The sequence below is a fragment of the Rhincodon typus genome, chromosome 29, assembly GCF_021869965.1.
Source record: "Rhincodon typus isolate 14 chromosome 29, sRhiTyp1.1, whole genome shotgun sequence".
Classification (NCBI taxonomy): domain Eukaryota; kingdom Metazoa; phylum Chordata; class Chondrichthyes; order Orectolobiformes; family Rhincodontidae; genus Rhincodon; species Rhincodon typus.
Window position 1 is genome coordinate 36,956,061 of NC_063360.1, and position 20,916 is coordinate 36,976,976.

Here is a 20,916-nt window from a genome sequence, read left to right on the forward strand (position 1 = left end):
TGAAGAAGGTCTAGGCCCGAAACGTCAGCCTTCCTGCTCCTCTGATGCTGCTCGGCCTGCTGTGTTCATCCAGCTCTACACCTTGTTATCTCACCCCTTGTAGTTGCTTGGTTACACAGAATTTTGAGTTTTGCTGAAAGAAAGACACCTGCTACTGAAACTTTTCACCTTACACTCATCAGGGCAGACACAAGAATGCCAAATTTCACAGGGAACAACAATTTACATTGCTTGAGAAAAGGGTGCAGATTGGTTGGCCAGTCAACTCTCATTAGTTGAAGTGTTGGCATGGGGAATGAACTGAGAAACTGTTGTTCCCCAAGTTTTTGTTGAATTGAAAAATATACAATTAATTCCTGGACATGTTCCTTTATTCACAGGAATTCAGGGCCCCAGTCTGAATACATGTAGCTTCCAGAAGCCAGAGGTTAAGACACTGCTCAGTTGCAGTCTAACCAATAATCTTCAATGTGATTATCGTGTAATTCTCAACACACTTGCACAGATATATTCTGTTCAAAGGTTTCATCCTGGCTAAGGTTGATTACAGATATTTCCTAAATCAACACGTTCAGTGATGTTATGACACACCTCTAGAGCAAATGGACTTGAACCCTGGGCCTCCTAGCTCAGAGGCAGGAGCATTACCACTGCAACACAAGAGCCCCTTAAGTTTGACTATGAAGTTGTAAGCTAGATTAGTTTATAAAATGGAAGATAGCCATTTCGGACTAAATGCAAGGCCTTTAGGAGAGAAGCCAGCTGAGCTGGTTTTACACAGGGGGTTCACTGGGATCGTGAATGGAGCTGGTAGCTGACAGAAAGGGGACAGAAGGTGAGAAGAGAGAGGCTGAAAGAGGAAAGAAGAGGAGTACAGAGGGGAAAACGTGAGACAAGGAGGGGCAGGGGAAAAGTGCCTGAGGGAAGAGGGAGGGTAGAGGGGGGCAAAATGAAAAGGGAAGGGCAGCTGGAATAGTACAACAGCAATTATGTGTACAATGGACTTTACAAAGCTGTAACCAACCAACAACAGATGTGAGAGGGAGCAATGCAACAACAGAAACTGGAACTCATCTCTGAATGAGGGAAAGAACCAGGCCACTGCGTCCCCCTCTCCCACCTTCTGTTTAAGCATTATCCTTTCACCACCCTCCTGGCCCCAAAGCCTCATTCACCTCTTCCACTCCGAACGCCAACCTCCGTGGGCCGTTAGACTAACACTCTGCCTTAAGATCCCAACTGGCCAGTATTCAGAGGTGAGCTCTGGTCAATATTTACCCCTCAACAACATCACACAAAGAGACTATCATGTCATTATCACATGGCTGCCTGTGGAATAAGGCCATAAGATGTAGGAGCAGAAGTAGGCCATTCTGTCCATCAACTAGTCTGCTCCATCATTCAATGAGATCATAGCTAATCTGGTAATCCTCAACTTCACTTTCCTGTCTTTTCTCCATACCCCTTGATTCCCCTCACCAATTAAAAATGTCTATCTCAGCCTTGAATATACTTAACAACCCAGCCTCAACAGCCCTCTGTGGTAAAGAATTGTACAGACTTACTGTCCTCAGAGAGAAGAAATTCCTTCTCAACTCTGTCCTAAATGGGTGACCCCTTATTCTGAGATTATACCCTCTGGTCATCTTCCACAAAGGGAAACAACTTTTCTGCATCTCCCCTGTCAAGCCCCCTCAGAATCTTTCAATAAAGTCACTTCTCATTCTCCTCAACTCCAATGAGAACAGGCTGAACCTAGTCAACCTCTCCTCAGATGAAACTCCCTCTACAGCCAGGATCGACTGAGTGAACCTTCTGTGGACTGCCTCAAAAGGGGAGTATACCTTTCCTTAGGTATGAGGACCAAACCTGTTCACAGTATTCCAGCTATTGTCTAACTCAGGCCCAGTTTATTTGCAGCAGGAATTCCCCATTTTATATTCCATTCACTTTGAAACAAATGCCAACATTCCATGTGTATTCCCAATTACCTGCTGGACTTGGACAGTGATTTATGCACAAACACTCCCCTAACCTTTTGTACTGCAACCACTTTCTGCAGTTTATCTCCATTTAAATCATATTCACCTCCCCGTCCTTCTGGCCAGAGTGCACAACCTCACATTTTCCCATATTTTATTCCATCTGTCAATTCTAACGCCATACGAGGAAAGGTTGAGAGCGCTAGGGCTTTTCTCTTTAGAATGACGAAGGATGAGAGGTGACTTGATAGAGGTGCACAAAATGATCAGAGGTATAGATAGAGTGGACAGCCAAAGACTTTTTCCTAGGGTGGAGGTAGCTATTACGAGGGGGCATAGTTTTAAAGTGAGTGGAGGTAGATATAGGGGAGACGTCAGAGGTAGGTTCTTTACTCAGAGAGTGGTAGGGGTGTGGAATGCATTGCTAGAGAGGTTAGTGAAGTAGGCCTCAGTAGGGGCATTTAAGCAGCTATTAGATAGGCGTATGGATGATAGTATAAGGTAGTGGTGGAAGTTAGATAGACCTTAGGATTAGGGTAAAAGTTTGGCACAACATTGTGGGCTGAAGGGCCTGTACTGTGCTGTACAGTTCTATGTTCTATATCCCTCTGTAAATGCTTTGTGTCATCCTCACCGCCTGCTTTCTCACCTAATTTTGTCAGAAGTCACATGGCACCAGGTTATAGTCCAACAGCTTTTGGAGCAGCTTGAGTTTTCAAATAAACCCGTTGGACTATAATTTGGTGTCATGTGATTTCTGACCTTGTCCACCCCAGTCCAACACCGGCACCTCCACATCATGGCCACCTATTTTTGTGTCAGTCACTAACTTGGCTACAGGACATTCACTTCCCTCATCCAAGTTCTTAACATATAGTAAACAGCTGTGACCCTAGCACTGATCCCTGTGGGACTCCACTAACTACAGGTTGTCATCCTGAAAATGTCCTCCTTATCACAAACTATTTGTCTTCTATAAACTAGTCAATTTTCTATCCATGGGACCATACACCTTCCAACACCAATGGGCTCTTATCATATTAAGTTGCCTCATGTGTGGTACCTTCTCAAGTGATGAATCATGAATCATAGTCTCTACAGTGTGGAAACAGGCCCTTCGGCCCAACAAGCCCACACCGACCCTTGGAGCATCCCACCCAGACCCATCCCCCTATAACCCACACACCCCTGAACACTACAGGCAATTTAGCATGGCCAATCCACCTAGCCTGCACATCTTTGGACTGTGGGAGGAAACCGGAGCACCCAGAGGAAACCCGCGCAGACACGGGGAGAACGTGCAAACTCTGCACAGACAGTCGACCGAGGCTGGAATTGAACCTGGGTCCCTTGCACTGTGAAGCTGCAGTGCTAACCACTGAACCACCATGCCGTCAAAAGCGTCTTTTGAAAATCCAAATACATTGCATCCACAGCTTCCCCCTTATCCATCCTGTTTGTCACCTCCTCAAAGAATTCCAGGAAATGTGTCAGCCAATGACTTCCCCTTCATGAAGCCATTCTGACTCTGTTTGATCATATCATGTATTTTTAAATGATCTCCTATTGTATCCTTTATAACAGACTCTGACATAGAGTCATAGAGATATACACCATGGAAACAGACCCTTCGGTCCAACTTGTCCATGCCAATCATATAAATCTAATCCCATTTGACAGCATTTGGTCCATATCCCTCCAAACCCTTCCTATTCATGTACCCATCCAGATGCCTTTTAAATGTTGTCATTGTACTAGCCTCCACCACTTCCTCTGGCAGCTCATTCCATACATGGGCCACCCTCTGTGTGAAAAAGTTGCCCCTTAGGTCCCTTTTAAATCTTTCTCCTCTCACCTTAAACCTATGCCCCTCTAGTTTTGGATTCCCCCACCGTGAGGAAAAGAACTTGACTATTCACCCTGTCCATGCCCCTCATGATTTTATAAACTTCTATAAGGTCACTACCCCAGCCTCTGGCTCTCCAGGGAAAATAGCCCCAGCCTATTCAGTTTCTAATCTCTATGCCAGGCATTAAGCTAACTGGCCTATAGTTATCGGTGTATTTTTGTGTGTGTGGGCAAATTGGCTTTTGCATTTCAAATACAGACCACACTTTTACAAGAACTTCACCACCTCGAGATCAAGGAGTCAGGAAAGCTACAGAAATCCTAAATAAGTAAGAACTGCGGATGCTGTAAACAAGTTTCTGAGGAAGGGTCACCGGACCCGAAACGTTAACTCTGATTCCCCTCCACAGATGCTGCCAGACCTGCTGACAGCTTTTCCAGCAATTCCTGTTCTTGCGGTCCACAGAGATCCAAATCAGACTTGTCCACGTTCCACTCCACCACTTCACTGACCCCACCCCTGCAAATAAAACCCCATGCAATTCCCCCCCTCCACCCCCGTGAAGTAAGGCACAGAGAGAAACGGGGCAGAGGATAAAGGAGATAGCCTGGGAACACATTACCGCCTTCGCTTGTGTACTATGTCAATGGGCCGGTTGACAGAGCGGGGAGATCCGTTGCTGCAAGCCAGTCTGGGGACTCTCTCTCCCGCAGGAAGGAGCCCGCAGCTCCCGGACAGGCTCATCTGCTGTTGCCGAGCCCCTCTCCTCCCTCTCCCTGTCCCTCTCCGCCGCAGCTGGGACCTTTCTGCTTCTTTTTCCTCAAAACTCAACGTGGGCCATGACCGATGGTGTAGAAGACACAGCACTTCCTGCAACCCCGCTCCACTGGCTGTAACGGAGGCTTGGGGCTTTATATGTTCAAAAAAGAAAACACAATTCTCTCAACTCGGAGACCACAAACTCCTAGAGTCGATTCTCCCTCCAACGTGCATGTCCCTGTCAGCCTCCTGTTGCCGAACAGCCTGAGCCAGGAGATTGAGACAGTGAGCCCAGGCTGGGAGCTCGGTGCGTCATTGACAGTGGGTGGACTCTCTCTCGGTTCACCCCCACCCCCCTCAAAGTCTGCATCCGCCTCCCTCTCAGTGCCCAGGGCCATCCCCAGCCTCCCCGCCAGCTCAGTGCCTTTACCCCCAGCCTTGTATTCGGTCTCACTCTGAATGGGAGCCTCATATCACTGCCTTGTGCTTCCCTCTCTGTCTTCTCCACTTCTCAGATCTCTCGCTTTCTCTCTCTCACCCCCACCCCATGCTGGTTAGACAACTTTCTGTCCATGCGACCGCATTCATTCATGCTTTTCCACACACACACACACACAGAGACACAGAAACAAACACAGACAGACACGCACAGACACACACAAAGACACAGGGTCACAGAAACACAGAAACACGCACAGACACAGAGACAGAGACACAGAAACATGAAGTCTCATGACTTCAGGTTAAACATGGGCAAGGAAACCTCCTGCTGATTACCACATACAGTCCTCCCTCAGCTGATGGATCAGTCCTCCTCCATGTTGAACAACACTTAGGGGAAGCACTGAGGGTAGAGTGGGTGCAAAATGTACTCTGGGTGGGGGATTTCAATGCCCACCAAGAGTGGCTCAGCAGCAGTACTACTGATCGAGCTGGTTGGGTCCGAAAGGACAGAGCTGCTAGACTGGGTCTGCGGCAGGTGGTGTGGGAACCAACAAGAGGGAAAAACATACTTGACCTCATCCTTACCAATCTGCCAGCTGCAGTTACATCTGTCCATGACAGTATCGGTAAGAGCGACCATCGCACAGTCCTTGTGGAGATGAAGTCCTGCCTTCACATTGAGAACAACCTCCATCGTGCTGTGTGGCACTATCACCTTGCTAAATGGGACAGACTTCGCACAGATCTAGTAACTCAAGACTGGGCATCCATGAGACGCTGTGGGCGATATACAACAGCAGAATTGTACTCCAGCACAATCTGTAACCTCCTGGCCCGGCATATCCCCCACTCAACCATTACCATCAAGCCAGGGGATCAACCCTGGTTCAATGGAGAGTGCAGGAGGACATGCCAGGAGGGGCACCAGGCATACCTGAAGATGAGGCGTCAACCTGGCGAAGCTACCAAACAGGACTACTTGCACACCAAACAGCGAAAGCAGCAAGTGATAGACAGAGCTAAGCGATCCCACAACCAATGGATTAAATCTAAGCTCTGCAGTCCTGCCACATCCACTCCATTGAGACCTCTCATCACTTCATCACCTCAATTAAATCACCCCTCAGCCTCCAAGCTCAAACCAAACCAATACTCCTTCACAACAAACTCTCTAGTCTAGGCAACATCCACAACATCAGGTATCCTCTCTGGTGCAAGCACATACTATGTGTATCTCTATGTATGGAGCAAACACAGAGAAACTCAGCAGGTTGGACAGCATCTGTGGAAAGTGAAACAGAGTTAACACTTTGAGCCTAGTGACCGTTCTGCAGAACTGAAAGATGTTGGAATGGAGGAGGATTTCTTTAAAAACTGATAAAATTCCAACTGGACTAGATAGGGTAAATGCAGGAAGGATGTTTCCAATGAGCAGGAAGACCAGAAGCTCGATCTAATGATACAATTTAGGACTGAGATGAGGAGAAATTTCTTCACCCAGAGAGTGGTGAGCCTGTGGAATTCTTACAGAAAATGGTTGAATGAATGAATGAATAAATGAATGATTTTATTTTCACAGTGAAAAAAAAAGTAGAATACAGTGAAAAGCTTTTTCAACTGTTGCCATGATCCAGTGCTATTTTGAATAGTTTTAGAAATAAGAACGGAAAACAGAAAGATGTAGCTTGAAGACAGTCCAAAACATAGAACATCTTCAAGAAGGACTTAGGTTTAGTTCTTGGAGCTAAAGGGATCTAAGAGTATGGGGACAAAGTGGGAACAGCAGACTGCATTGGATGTTTGGCCATGATTGTATTGAATGGTGGGGCAGGTTCAAAAGGGCTGAATGGCCCACTGCTGCTCTTATTTTCTACGTTTCTATGTTTCTCTCATTATCAACCTCCTCCTCCCTTCTCTAAATGGTTCTCCATATTTAATCTGTCAGAAGCTTTCATAACGTTGAGTTTATTGAGGCAGCCTGCTCCAAGGAGGAACATGACCACCTTCCCCAAATAACCAGATGCTTCATCAAAGTCACGTCCTTTCTAGGCTCTCCTTCACACAGGGAGATGAGCAGAAACCATGTGGTGACAGTGACGATCCAGAATCCTGGCTTCAGATTCAAACCACGGGCCTGAGGAAATTCATTTCCCTGAGAATGACAATATTTACAAGCACAGGCCCGTCAAATCGTGCCACAGTTTGAGACCAGTCAGGGGGGAGGTCAGGATGCACTTCTTCACAAAAAGGGAAGTGGAAATCTGTACTCCCCCCGGCAACCTCCCAAAGAGGCATGGGGGGGTGGGGGATGCGGGGTGTGGAGGAGAAGGGAGGTGTGTAAAAACATTAAAAGTGATATAGATTTGTTGTGGGAGGGTCTTAATGCCAGCTAAGTTCATGGGTTCAGGTACTCATTAACTACGATCCAATAGAATTGTAGATTAGGATCGGGGATTGATTGGCCTCTTCATGTATTCAGACACTGCCTTTGTTCACCCTTTATTGTCTCTGTAATCTCCTCCAGCCCTATGCAGGACATAAACAGTATACAGTGACAATCAACTTACCATACAAGTCCCATAATACACACGTCTCAGGGTACATAGTCAGCCAATGGTAGCCCCTCGCCCATTCCCCACTTCCATGGCTCTACTGCTGATGGCCTTGTGCATGGTTACCTCAGCTCTAACCTCTGGATCTCCCTCCCTGTATCTTCACTGTACTCCTCCTTTCTTCCTTAAAGAGATCCCATAAAACCAAACTCTTTGACCTAGCTTTTTGACACCTCACATCGTTAACATCTCCAGTGTCTGTTGTCTGATTGATTTTGTGGTAAAGGGGTGGCAGCTCAGGCTAACGGTCTAGGTTCAAATCCTACCTTGGCAGATAAAAAATCTTTAATTAACTGAAGGGTGACCACTTACATAAAACCCCATCTGGGTTTCTAATGTCCTTTAGGGAAAGAAAACTGCCATTCTTACCTGGTCTGGCCTACCTGTGACTCCAGACCCACAGCAATGTGGGTGACTATTAACTGCCCTCTGAAATGGCCTGGACAAGTTCTTCAGTAAAGGGCAGCCATGCCTACATCCCTGAAGGAATTTTCAAAATGCCTCACGCAATGGGAGGAGGGGATGAATCTTTGATGACCAGCACGAACACAGTGGGCCGAAAGGCCTTTTTCTAAGCTGCAAAACCTTTTATGTTAAAGGCGCTACAGAAATGCAATATTTTCCCTTTCCTAGTTCCGAAATGTGGGGTCAGGTAAATAGCGTTAGGAATCTGGGATGGACCAAAGATCCGTGTATGTGGGGACAGGGTCTGTGTACACCGGACGAGGTGAATGCGACCGCCACCCTTCCCCGCGCTCCCCCAACCCCCACCCCACCCCACCCCACTCCACCCCCTCAAGAGCTGAGCTGGCTGCTTCCCCTATTGCATTCTCGCTGTCCCTCTTCAGGCTGTATTTGTGCAACATCGACCCTCACTCTCCTCAAAGAGTGGCCTCAGCACTTTAGAATTTTGCAGAGAGCTGGAGAGCCAAGCTCCCACACTAAGACACGCCTTAACGGTCTGCAGTGATTCACTTAAAGTCAATTGTTTACTGGGGCAGCTGTAACCTTGTTACCTTGAACTGCTATTGACTACACTCCCTTCCCTCACACTAAATACAGAGACCAGCACCATCCCTCTGTAATCAAACCCCAATCCCCCTCACTTCACACTGATCTCTGTCAGGACAGAAGACCCTCTGGCATTTAACACTGACCCTCCCCCACGACAGCCCAAACCCCCATCCACTTCCACCCTCAACACCCACTCAGCACCAGAATTGAGGCTTGCATTGCTCTAACGCCACTCCATATCTGAGAAAATCTCAAACTGCTTCCAAGCCAGTGAAGTCCCTTTTAAAGCCCAGCCCCTGTTGTATTGTAGGAAACAAGGTCAACCTGCGCACACAAGCTCCCACTAAAACAGCAATGCGACAGCAGATAGCTGATCTATTTGACCGATGATGGTTATGGTATAAACGCTGACTCTAGGACACTGCAGAGAACTCCCCACCTGGTCTTCTTTTGCACTGATGAGCTGAGCTCCTTCATCATTGAGGTTGGGGATATTTGTGGACACCCCCTTCTCCAGTGAGCTGTTTAAGTACCCACCACTATTTATGACTAGATGTGGCAATACTGCAAACCTTAGATCTGATCTGTTGGTTGTGGGATCGCTTAGCTCTGTCTACCACTTGCTACTTATGCTGTTTGGCACTCAAGTAGTCCTGTTTGGTAACTTCACCATGTTGACACCTCATCTTGTGGTATGCCTGGTGCCGCTCATGGCATACCCTCCTGCACTCTCCATTGAACCAAGGTTGATCCCTGGATTGACAGGAGTAGTAAAGTGGGGGATATAGAGCCAGAGTTATACAGCACAGAAACAGACACTTTGGTCTAACTCGTCCATGCTGACCAGATAGCTTAAACTGGTGTAGTCCCATTTGACAACATTTGGACCATATCCTGCTAAAACATTCCTATTCATGTACCTATCCAGATCCCTGTTAAATGTAGCTGTGGGAGCTTACACAGACACACACACACCGGACAGAGGAGAGGGAGACTCTGCCTAAGACACAGGGTAAAGGGTTGAATCCCCAACTTCAGCCCCTTGGTTTCTCAATCCAGATGGAGTCTCTGAGAGAGGGCAGCACTGTTTACAGGTGAAAAGTTAAACCAGGATCCCATCCACACTCTCAGGAGAATGTAAAAACTACCACAGCCCAATATGTGACAAAGTGCAGAGGAGTTTTAATGTGGTTTGAAAATGAAGCAAGGCTGATAGGAGAATAAACTTTTTCACTCCGTGAGTAGTTAGGGTGTGGAATATGCCACCTGGAAATACGGAAGAAGGTCGGCTCCTTGGGGGATTCAAGAGGGGCACTGGATTAAAACAGTATGCAAGGGTCTGGGAAGAACTGGCACTGGGTAATGATGCTCATTTAACAAGTCAATGCAGGCTCAATGGGCTGAATGGCGTCTTTCTTTCTGTGGTGTAACATTTCTGTGATTCTAAGAGCTGTCTCTGCTCTATGTTGCTGCATGTGGGTTTTTGCTGAGTTTAAGTTAACACAATTCATCTTTTTTTTTTAAAAAGAATGCTCTTCATGGGCTGACAAGTTGTGAGATATCCTGGGGTGGTTATGTGCTCAGTAAATGCAAACTGTTGTTCTTGCATGGGGCAGGAAGCCACATTCTATTTCTGCAAAGATTCAGCAGGCATTGTGATAGCAACATTTGGGGCTAATTGGTGGGATGGAGGTGGCGGGGGTGGTGGTGACAAGGCAGGAAGGGGGCCTGCGGAATGAGTGGGAAAAACGTTACAGCCTGAGAAAAGGACAGAGAGGCTTGGATGGAGACTGCACAGAAAAAGCAGTCAGCCTCTGTTCCCTCCTCCAGCCCCAGACCTCAACACTTCCCAATTCCAGGTTTGTTGCTGGATCTGCACAGATTCTCCGACCTGTGTGATTGGCCACGGTCCTGACCCAGGCCACTCTAGGACTTGAACTTTTCCTATTCCTGTCTTTTGACCCGGACCCTGTGGCGTCATCGCTCAGGGCCTGTGCCGGCCGTTCCCCGTCTCGTCTCTGAAAAAAAAATCAAACTCTGGCACGTGCTCAAACCTTCCATCGGTGTCTCAACAACTCAACAGAACCGTCCAATCATTGGTCCGGATGGCCAAGTCTGCCTGGCAACAGCTACAGCTACCATGTTTAGTTGGTTACCTTGGAAACAAAGATGGTTTTGTTGCTTCTGTTTTGCTTCTAAGTTTCTGGCCTTGTTCTCCCTGGTGTAGGATTTCTTCCTTTTTATACTCTTACGCCCTCTCGTTACAAAGGGCCACATTCCACCCAGCTCTCTCCAATTATCTTGCTGAGTGGGAAGAAGTGCTCACTGATGCTCCCCTACGAGTTCTCTGTGATTGATTTAACCTAAACAGCAAATTCCAAACTCTGTCTCTCACCAAAACCATTCACCATCTCAGAATGCCCATAGCAACCCCACAGCTGGCTGATGTACTATTCGACAAGGAGTCATTGTTGGTTAAGCCACGTGCAATTTCCACACAGCAAGATCCCAAAAACAGCAACGTGGTAATGAGCAGTTCATTGGGTTTGCTTTTTTAATTGGTGCTGGTTGGAGGATAAAGATCAGACCCAGGTCACCAAAGAGATATGACCCACTCTCTTTTACATTCACCTTACAGTGTGGCACTCTCAGTACTGACCCTCCGACATTGCGGCGCTTCCTCGGCGCTGACCCTCCCCAGTGCTAGACTGGGAGTGCAGCCTTGATCACGAGCTGAAAGGTGAAGTGGGACTGAAATCCACATCAGATTCTAACCCTGGGTAACGGTGGTTTCTCCTTTTGCCTTTGTCATGGTTTATTTAACCTTGTTCCAGTCAATTTAGTCTCCATACAACACAGTCATCTCATTTTCAGGCAGATTTTAAGAAGTCAGCCCCTTTGACATTGGGACATAGCCTCTTTTCTGGATTCTACATGAAATTGGACATTGATGGATTGTGAAATCATCAGGAATGTTTTCATGTTCTGTCAGCAGTGAGGGACAAGGTTAGTATCCTTCCAGTGTTTGCAACTGGGTGCAGTGTGTTCTAGAAGGTCATGGTTCTGAAAGGGTTAATGTTAGTGACGATATTAAGCTCCACCCAATCTGAGGATGTCATGCAGTCCTAGGTGGAGAACCAAGACCCCAGCTGGAAATCCTGATAGGATGAGACGTTCTTGCTCCTGACAACCCTAGTTATTATATCCAACTAGCCAATGTTACCTCTTACTGTCATGCAATGAACTAGATCTCATTGTTAGGACAAGTGCCTCTTCTTGTTAAGACTCTCTCATGACTTGGCTGCTGTTAACCAGGAAGGTCAATAATCCTGGTACAGTGGCTACACTCTAACCTGATGACTAATTGGTGGTTACTTCCCAAAGAAGCACCCAACAGAGTTGGGGGAGGCGGGGATGTGGAGTGTGGGAGATGGAGTCATATTGTTTTTTATTCACTTGTAGGACATGGGTGATGCTGCCTGGCCATCTGTTGACCTTCCCTTGAACTGAGTGGCTTACTGGGCCATTTCAGAAGGCAGTTGACAGTCAACCACATTGCTGTGGGTCTGGAGTCACATGTAGATTTTCTTCCCAAAAAGGACATTAGTGAACCAGATGGGTTTTTTCTGACAATCAACAATAGATTCACGGTCATCATTAGACTCTTAATTCCAGATTTTTTATTGAATTCAAATTCCACCATCTGCCATGGAGGGATTTGAACCCGGGTCCCCAGAACATTAGTCTAGCAATAATACCATTGGGACACCATCTCCTCTGTTCCTGTCCATCTCTTCATGTGGGTGTTAAAGATTTCTCATCAGGACTCGAAGGGCAGGAGGGCTCTCCCCAGCTGTAATTTCCCTTGGAGAACAGTTTCAGCGAAATCCGACTCGAGCCAAAGGAGAGATGCTATGTTTATTTTTATTCATTCATGGGGATGAGGGCATCGCTGGCTATATTGCCCATCCCTAATTACCCAGGGGGCAGTTGAGAGCCAACCACGTTGCTGTGGGTCTGGAGTCACATGTAGGCCAGACCAGGTGAGGATGGCAGTTTCCTTCCCTAAAGGGCATTAGTGAACCAAATGGGATTTTCCGACAGTCGACAATGGATTCATGGTCATCGTTAGACTCTCGATTTCAGATATTCTACTGAATTCAAATTCCACATCTGTCACGGTTGCCAGAGCATTCCCGGAGTCTCTAGATTAACAACCAAATGACTGTACCACTAGACCATTGCCTCCCCTTAGAGGAAGTCTGCACAGGAACAGGCCTGGGGTCTAGGCTGGAAATGGGGGGAGTGCTAAAGGTTTTGGTGGGGGGGTGGTGGGAGTTGATGTAATTGAGGAATTTATCAGTTTAAAGGAGTTAAATGGGGAAATTATTTTGTCCCGTGGGGCTGCTGGAGGGGAATGAGCCCAGAAAGAGGGGGCAAAACCCAAAACATTGAGCCATGTCATTCAGGGGCGATGTCAGGAAATATTTCCTCACAAAATGGCTTGAGGAAATATGGAACTCTCTCCCTTGAGGTGCGAGGTCAATTGGAAATTTCAAAATTGAGTTTGATAGATTTTTATGTGAACGAACCAAGGTGGATGGACAGAGTTAAGAGTCAAATAACCTGCAAATCTGGCTAAATGTCAGGCCAGAGTCAAGGGGATAAATGGCCACGTCCTGTTCGTGTTCGCTCAAAGCGTTGTTAAATAGCTGTTTGAGGGATATTGCTGTGCAAAGTCTGCACCAGACTATCAGCCACTAAGTCTCAGTAAATTCATTGTACTTTGAAGTATTTTAAGATGAATGCAGATACATTTCTGACACAGGGGTCTGCAGACGGAGTGGAAACAATTCAAGCAGCCAACACAAGGTGGCAGCAGAGGATCAGGTGGCTCACCATCCTGCTCAAGCATCGCTCAGTAACTTGCATTTCCATAGCGCCTTTCACATTTGTTTTGTTCCCAATGTGTCTTACAAAATATCTACAGTCCACAAAGGCCTTTCAAATTGCAGTGGTCCCCTCTCCAAGTTAAAGAAGCCAATCGTAATTTTACAAAGAATTTTCAGAAAATAAACAAGCTATTTGGAGAAGCATTAAATACCACACACTGAACTCCTTCCATACCCTCACCTCAGATGGCTCTTTCAACATCCTTGCTTTACCTTTAAGATTAACGTACTCGGTTTTTCTAGAAACCGGAATTCAATAATAACAACAACTTGCATTTATATTGTGTCCTTAACAGAGAAAAACACCTCAAGGACTTCACAGGAATCATTACAAAGCAAAACTGAACATCAAGCCAAGGAGCACCAAGGAATTATAACTACACTGAGTTTTGCTGAGAAATGATACATTTTGTCAAAGTTTTTCATCTTGCACTCATCAGGACCTTTTACAAGAACTGTAAAGGGGAACAATGTTCATACTGTATGAAAGGAGAGTGCTGATTATTTGGCAGGTGGACTCAGTCACAGCAGTTGATACCATGGAGAATGAACCAGTAAGTGTTGACTGACAGAACACAAAACAGTATAGCACAGGAAAAGGCTCTACGGCCCACCATATCAGTGCTGACTATGATGCCATTTTAAACTACAGTCGGTTCTGCTATAATGCATGTTCCGGCCACACCAATTGGCTATAATGCAACTGACAAATAGGGGAATGCGATTTCTAAAACATGAACTTGTGTTGGTTATAACGCGATTCTGTCAGTGCACAGCGGAGCACGCATCGACATCACACGATGGTTTCGTGGACTTTGTCCTGAGCATGTGCAACATTAGCGCTGAAAGAATTTCTGCGCCAGTGCCACCCTCAAACACAACCTCTCTCCTTCATCCCAGGGACCAGGGCACAATCACAGCTTTTAAAGTTTATTATTTAAGGCGCACATTTAAGAGGCTGATTGTAGCCACTGAGGCGGATAGGGACAGTGCTCTTCAATTTTGGAAGAACTTTAACATCAAGAATGCAATTGACATTATCGTAGAGGCCTGGGGTGATGTCAGTAAGAACTGGTTGCACCCTGTTTGATTAACTAGTTCTAGGGAAGGGTCACCGGACCTGAAACGTTAACTCTGTTTCTTTCCTTCACAGATGCTGCCAGACCTGCTGAGCTTTTCCAGCAACTTTTTGTTCCTGGATTAACTATTTCTCGCCCTAACTCTGCAACCACAACTGCACCTGAAGGTGATGATGATGATAATGACCCTCGGTCTCTGCATTAATAACAGAGCAACCTCAAAACCAAGTCATCTTGACATTTTTTCAGTGTTAAATTTACTTTTATTTCATTACTAGATATGAATTAAACATTTATTCAAACTGTGCTAGCCTTTGTGTTAGGCTTTTGAGTGATTTTTGAGCAATTTTGAGTGATTTTTTTGGTGGTATGCCCCTAACCCTGCTTTTGCCATAGGCCCCGTAAATTCTAGAGCACGATTTTCTATAATGCAATGTTGCACAGAAACACAACATTATAGCTGAACCCCCTTAACTCCAACTGATCATGTGTCTGTCTAAATGCCTCTTAAATGTAGCTATCATTTCTGTTTCTACCACTGTCCCTGGCAGCGTGTTCCAGGCACCTATCACCCTCTGTAGAAAAGCTGCCTCACATATCTCCTTTAAACTTACTCCCTCTCACCTTAAACCTAGTATTTGATATTTCCACCCTGGGAAAAAGATTTTGACTATCCACCCTATCCATTGTGTCATAATTTGATATACTTCCATCAGCAAAATCCAAGATTGCCCAACTTGTCCTTATAGCTAATACACTCCAATGCAGGCAATATCCTGGTAACCCTCTTTTGCACCTTCTCCAAAGCCTCCACATCCTTCCTATGGTATGGTCACCAAAAACTGCACACAATACTCCACATGTGGCTGGACTAAAGTTTTATACAGCTGCAACATAACTTGCCAACTTTTATACTTAGTGTCCTGACTAATGATGGCAAGCATGCCATACACCTTCTTTACCACTTTATCTTGTGTTGCCACTTACAGAGGGGCTGCACGGTGGTTAGCACTGCTGCCTCACAGCGCCAGGGACCCGGGTTCGATTCCAGCCTCAGGTGACTGTCTGTGTGGAGTTTGCACATTCTCCCCGTGTCTGCGTGGGTTTCCTCCCACAGTCCAAAGATGTTCAGGTTAGGTGGATTGGCCATGCTAAATTGCCCATAGTGTTCAGGGAGGTGTCGATTAGGTGGGTTAAAAGGGGGATGGGTCTGGGTTCAGTGTGGACTTGTTGGGCCGGAGGGCCTGTTTCCACACTGTAGGGATTCTATAATTCTATGGACTTGTGCCCCAAGTTCCCTCTGTATATCAATGTTCCTAAGGGTCCTGCCATTTATTGTATACTTGCATCTTGAATTTGACTTCCCAAAATGCATCATCTCCCACTTGTCTGTATTAAACTCCATCTGCCATTTCTCCGCCCAACTTTCCAGCTGATCAATATCCTGTTGCGTTTTTTGATAATCTTTCTCACTATCCACAATTCCACCAATTTTTGTGTCATCTGCAAACTTACCAATCACATCACCTACATTTTCTTCCCAATAGTTTAGGTGGCTAAAAGACGATACAAAGATCTCAGCAATCTCCTCCCTTATCTCCGTCAGTATCCTGGGATAGATCCCATCAGGCCCTGGGGACTTAGCCACTGTCAATGTTTTTCAAGACACATAATACCTCCTGCTTCTTAATATCAACTTGTCCCAGAATACCAACAAATGCCTCCCTAATCTTACTGTCATTCATGTCCTTTTCCTTGGTGAATACTGACACAAAGTACTCATTAAAGGCCTCACCCAATGTCTCTGGCTCCATGCAAAAATTCTGTCCTTTGTGCTTGAGTGAGCCTACTCTTTCCCTAGCTACCCTCTTCCTCCTAATATATCTATAAAATGCCTTGGAATTCTCCTAAATCCTACTTGTCAAGGACATGAGCTCTCCTAATTCCTTGTTTAAGTTTTTTCCTGCTTCCTTTATATTCCTCAAGGGCCTTGTCTGATTTCAGTTCCCTAAACATTACATATGCTTCCTTTTCTTTTTAACTAATCTTTCCATATCTCTCATCATCCAGGGTTCCCTAATTTTGTCGTCCTTATCTTTCACCCTGACAGGAACATGCCGATCCTAAACTCTGAACAACTGGCCTTTAAAAGATTGCCATGTATCAAATGTGGATTTATTCTCAAACAGCCATACCCCCCCCCCCGCCCACAATGTAATATCTCCAGTTCCTGCCTAATGCTGCTGTAATTAACTTTACCCAATTTAGCACTTTCACCCGAGGATCAGTCTTATCCTCATCTATTACTATCTTAAAATTTGCACAATTATGATCACTGTTGCCAAAATGCTCCCCCACTGAAATTGTGATCACCTGGTCAGGCTCATTCCCCAATACAAGGTCCGGTATAGCCCTTTCCCTGGTTAGGCTATCTACATATCATTTGAGTTAACTGCAAAAGTTTGGTTTAAGTTTTAAATCAGGCTCACGGACCCCGGTTGGTCAAGTCTTTGTCCTGAAAGTAAACCAGCAAACAGTCGTCCCGTATTTTGTTGAGTTGAAACGGGCACAATGTGTATATGTTCCGTTTTTCTCCAGACAATGGGACCCTGTGCATAAATAAATAATTGTAGTTTCCAGTTTTCAAAGGTGAGTCACCCACTGACCTGACTGACAATGTGAAACTGGCCTTCAGTGTAATTCTCAGCACACTCAGGATAACCCAGCAAACGCTGTCCAGTGTGATTCCACACATGTACTAATGACTGGCAGATCATTGAAAAAAAAAGGAATGGGAGCAGGCCATTCAGTCCATTGTGCCTGTTCCCCCACTTAATACTATTCATGGCTGACCAAACACTTCAATGCATTGTCCCCACACTGTCCCCATAACCTTTGACAATCAAAAATTCAATTGTCAGTGCAGTAACACCCAGCTTTGGTTTTCCACCACAAATATGACACTGACCGTACCCAACCAGCTCGCAGTTGCAAAATGCCCAACGAAGTGTCCCACTTTCAATGTGATCTCACTGTTACATAGCATTAGAAAAGCTGCTCCTGTTGTCAGGAGGTTTGATAAACAGAGAACTACAATTTAGGATTTTACAAGTTAGCAAAGGAACCAGCGATCACATGATTACTTTGGGTTACAATGAGGAGTACACTGCTCAAACAGAGTCAACAGTAACATCGAGCAGAGAACTGGGAAAATACTCTGAAAGGGCAAACAATTACAAAGCAGTGGGGCAACAGCAGGGGAACGGAGACAGATTGGAAACCTAGTAGACATGATGGGTGGAATGATATCCACCTGTAAGGGAGCTGCACACAGTAACTTGAAGTGGCAACAGATCCTCACCGCCCCCACATCCAGTCAAGTTTAGATCTATTTATTTAGGTGAGAATATAGAAGGCATGGTTAGTAAGTTTGCAAATGTCTCTAAGATTGGTGGCATAGTGGACAGTGAGGAAGGATATCTGAGATTACAAAGAGATCTTGATCAGTTGGGTCAATGGCCCGAGGAGTGGCAGATGGAGTTTAATTTGGATAAATGTGAGGTATTGCATTTTGGTAAAACAAACAAGGACAAGACTTACACAATTAAAAGTAGGGCCTTGGCCAGTGTTGTAGAACAGAGACACCTGGAGGTTCAGGTACATAATTCTTTGAAGTGGGCATCACAAATAGACAGGATGGGTAAGAAGGTGTTTAGCACACTTGCCTTCATAGAACATACAACAGTACTGCACAGTACAAGCCCTTCAGCCCACGATGTTGTGCCGACCTATTATCCTACTCTAAGATCAAACTACCCTGCATACCCTACATTTTACTATCATGCATGTGCCTATTCAAGAGTTACTTAAATTTCCCTAATGTACCTGATTCCACTACCATCATTGTCAGTGCATTCCACACACCCACCACTCTCTGTGTAAACCATCAGTGCTCAGACCTTTGAGTATAGAAGTTGGGACGTCATGTTGAGGTTGACCAGGATGTTGGTGAGGCCTCTTCTGGAGTACTGTGTACATTTGTGTCCAGTTCTGGTTTCCCTGCTTCAGGAAGGATATTATTAAACTGGAGAGGGTTCAGAACAGATTTACCAGGATGTTGCCGTGAATGGAGGGTTTGAGTTATAAAGAGAGGCTGGATAGACTGGGACTTTTTTCATTGGAGCGTAGGCGGTTGAGGGGTGACTTTTTAAAAGGTTTACAAAATCATGAGGGATATAGATAAGGTGAATAGCAGTGTATTTTCCCTAAGATAGAGAATTTCAAAACTAGGGGACACATTTTTAAGGTGAGAAGAAAAAGATTTAAAAAAGACTTGGGGGCAATTTTCTTTTAAACAGAGAGTGGTTCGTGTGTGGGATGAACTTCCAGAGGAAGTGGTGGATACAGGTACAGTTACAACATTAAAAAGACATTTGGATAAGTACATGAATAGGAAGTGTTTGGAGGGATATGAGCCAAGTGTGGGCAGGTGGGACTAGTTTAGTTTGGGATTATGCTCAGCATGGATTGGTTGGACTGAAGGGTCTGTTTCCATGCTGCACGACTCTATGACTCTAAGTCAGAAAATGTGACAGCACGATCCCACAAAGAGCTAAAATAAAATAAAGAACTGTAGACGCTGGAACGGTTCTGAAGAAGGGTCACTGGACTTGAAAGATTGACTCTGTTTTCCCTAACAAATGCCAGAGTTCCTCCACCTATTTCTGTCTTTTTTGTCCCACAAAGAGCTGTTTGGCAGGTAACCTGGTTTCGTTGAAAGGAGTGTAACGTTGTCCATGGCATAGAGGGAAAGCCCCCCACCCTGCCACACACAGGAAAGCAGTGAACGAGGTAGTATTCACACGGGTTAATGGTCAGGCCTCAGTTACACATGTTCCCTGAGGCGTGGTGCTTGCGACAGTGCTGTCCTGTGGACATTGTTGGACACAGCACCATGAAACAGCAGCTGATATAGGCACCAGTGTCAGCTATGGCCCAATGAGGAACACTCTCAATGTTTAAAGTCAGGGTTTTGCAGAATTGTGCCCTGCCGTTTGAGTACATTTTGCAGGTTGACCCACCAGAGGGCTGCCTTTTAGATGAGATGTTAAACCAAGACCCAGCACAACTGGAACAAGACAAGGAGCGTTCTCCCCAATGTCCCTGGGAAATATTCAATCCACAGTCAACAATGGAAACAAAAATGATCGGCTCCTCTGACGGCACAGTGGTAGTATCCCTACCTCTGAGCCAGGAGGTCCCGGTTCAAGTCCCACCTGCTCCAAGGGGGTATCATAACATTTGTGAGCAGGTTGTTTAAAATGTCTATAAAGAGGGTCTTGAGGTGCAGTGGTAGTGCCCCTATCTCTGGGCCAGAAGACACAGATTCAAGACCCATCTGCTCCAGGGGTGTGAGATAACACCTCTGAATAGGTTGATGAAAAATCAATCTAAAAGGATGATTCTAGTTTTTGTTAGTTACTCTACTGTTCTTGGGAGCTTGCTGTATAAACAATTACTGCTGAGTTTCCCACATGACAACTGTGACAAGGCTGCAGAACTGTTTGATTGGCTGTAAAGCACTTTGGGTCACAGTAAGGTTGTGAAAAATCATCATTTTTCAGACAAATGTGATGAATGAATGGACTGTGGACACTGCAAGGCTGAGGGGCAACATTTCCAACAAAACCGGACCTGAACTTCCTCTCAGCAAATTCTCTTTTTTTCGTTGTAAGGGGATGACTTTATCATTTTGACTGCTGTGTCTTGCGAGATTGTGGTTAGAGCTGACTGGCTTTAGGACTCTGAGAAAGGTCCTAACTTGTTTACTCAGAAAACAACACAAACTGTGTCACTGTGGACAGAAATAAGACTTGTTTACAATCTGACAGCCAAGCGGTCTCCTCTCGTTTATTTAAAGACTGAAGATCCACGGGCCTCTGTGACGCTGCTCCTGGGACGAGTCTGCAGGGAGCAGGGGTCAATCTCAATCCGGAACTGGCCAGTTCAAGTCCAGGCCACAAGTTTCCATCAGCCTCTGTTTGGGCAGGCCCTCTGCAGACAGCTTTATAATCACTGGTGTTCAACAACATAAATCTTAGGAGGAGTTTCTGCTCCAGGGAAGGAGCTTTCACACTGAGGCTACAGGATCTGGGCTTTTGAGTCTCCATCCTAACTGTTCCAATGACCTAAGTTAGGTCAGTATTGGATGAATGGGAGCAACGC

The 20,916-nt window shown here is 45.7% G+C and overlaps 1 protein-coding gene across 4 annotated transcripts in view; it reads right to left on the minus strand.

Annotated features, from left to right (window-relative positions):
* Positions 1–20,916, minus strand: part of LOC109921827 (cAMP-specific 3',5'-cyclic phosphodiesterase 4C-like) — a 271,818-nt gene that overhangs the window by 65,019 nt on the left and 185,883 nt on the right. The window contains exon 1 of one of the 4 annotated variants that reach the window (XM_048614249.1): positions 4,454–4,839. The exons of the other annotated variants lie outside the window; for them this stretch is intronic. Within the exon in view, the coding sequence (XP_048470206.1) occupies positions 4,454–4,575 (122 nt within the window). The 5' untranslated portion in view covers positions 4,576–4,839. Of the gene's footprint in view, positions 1–4,453; positions 4,840–20,916 lie in introns of those variants that run through there. 4 annotated transcript variants of the gene reach the window in all.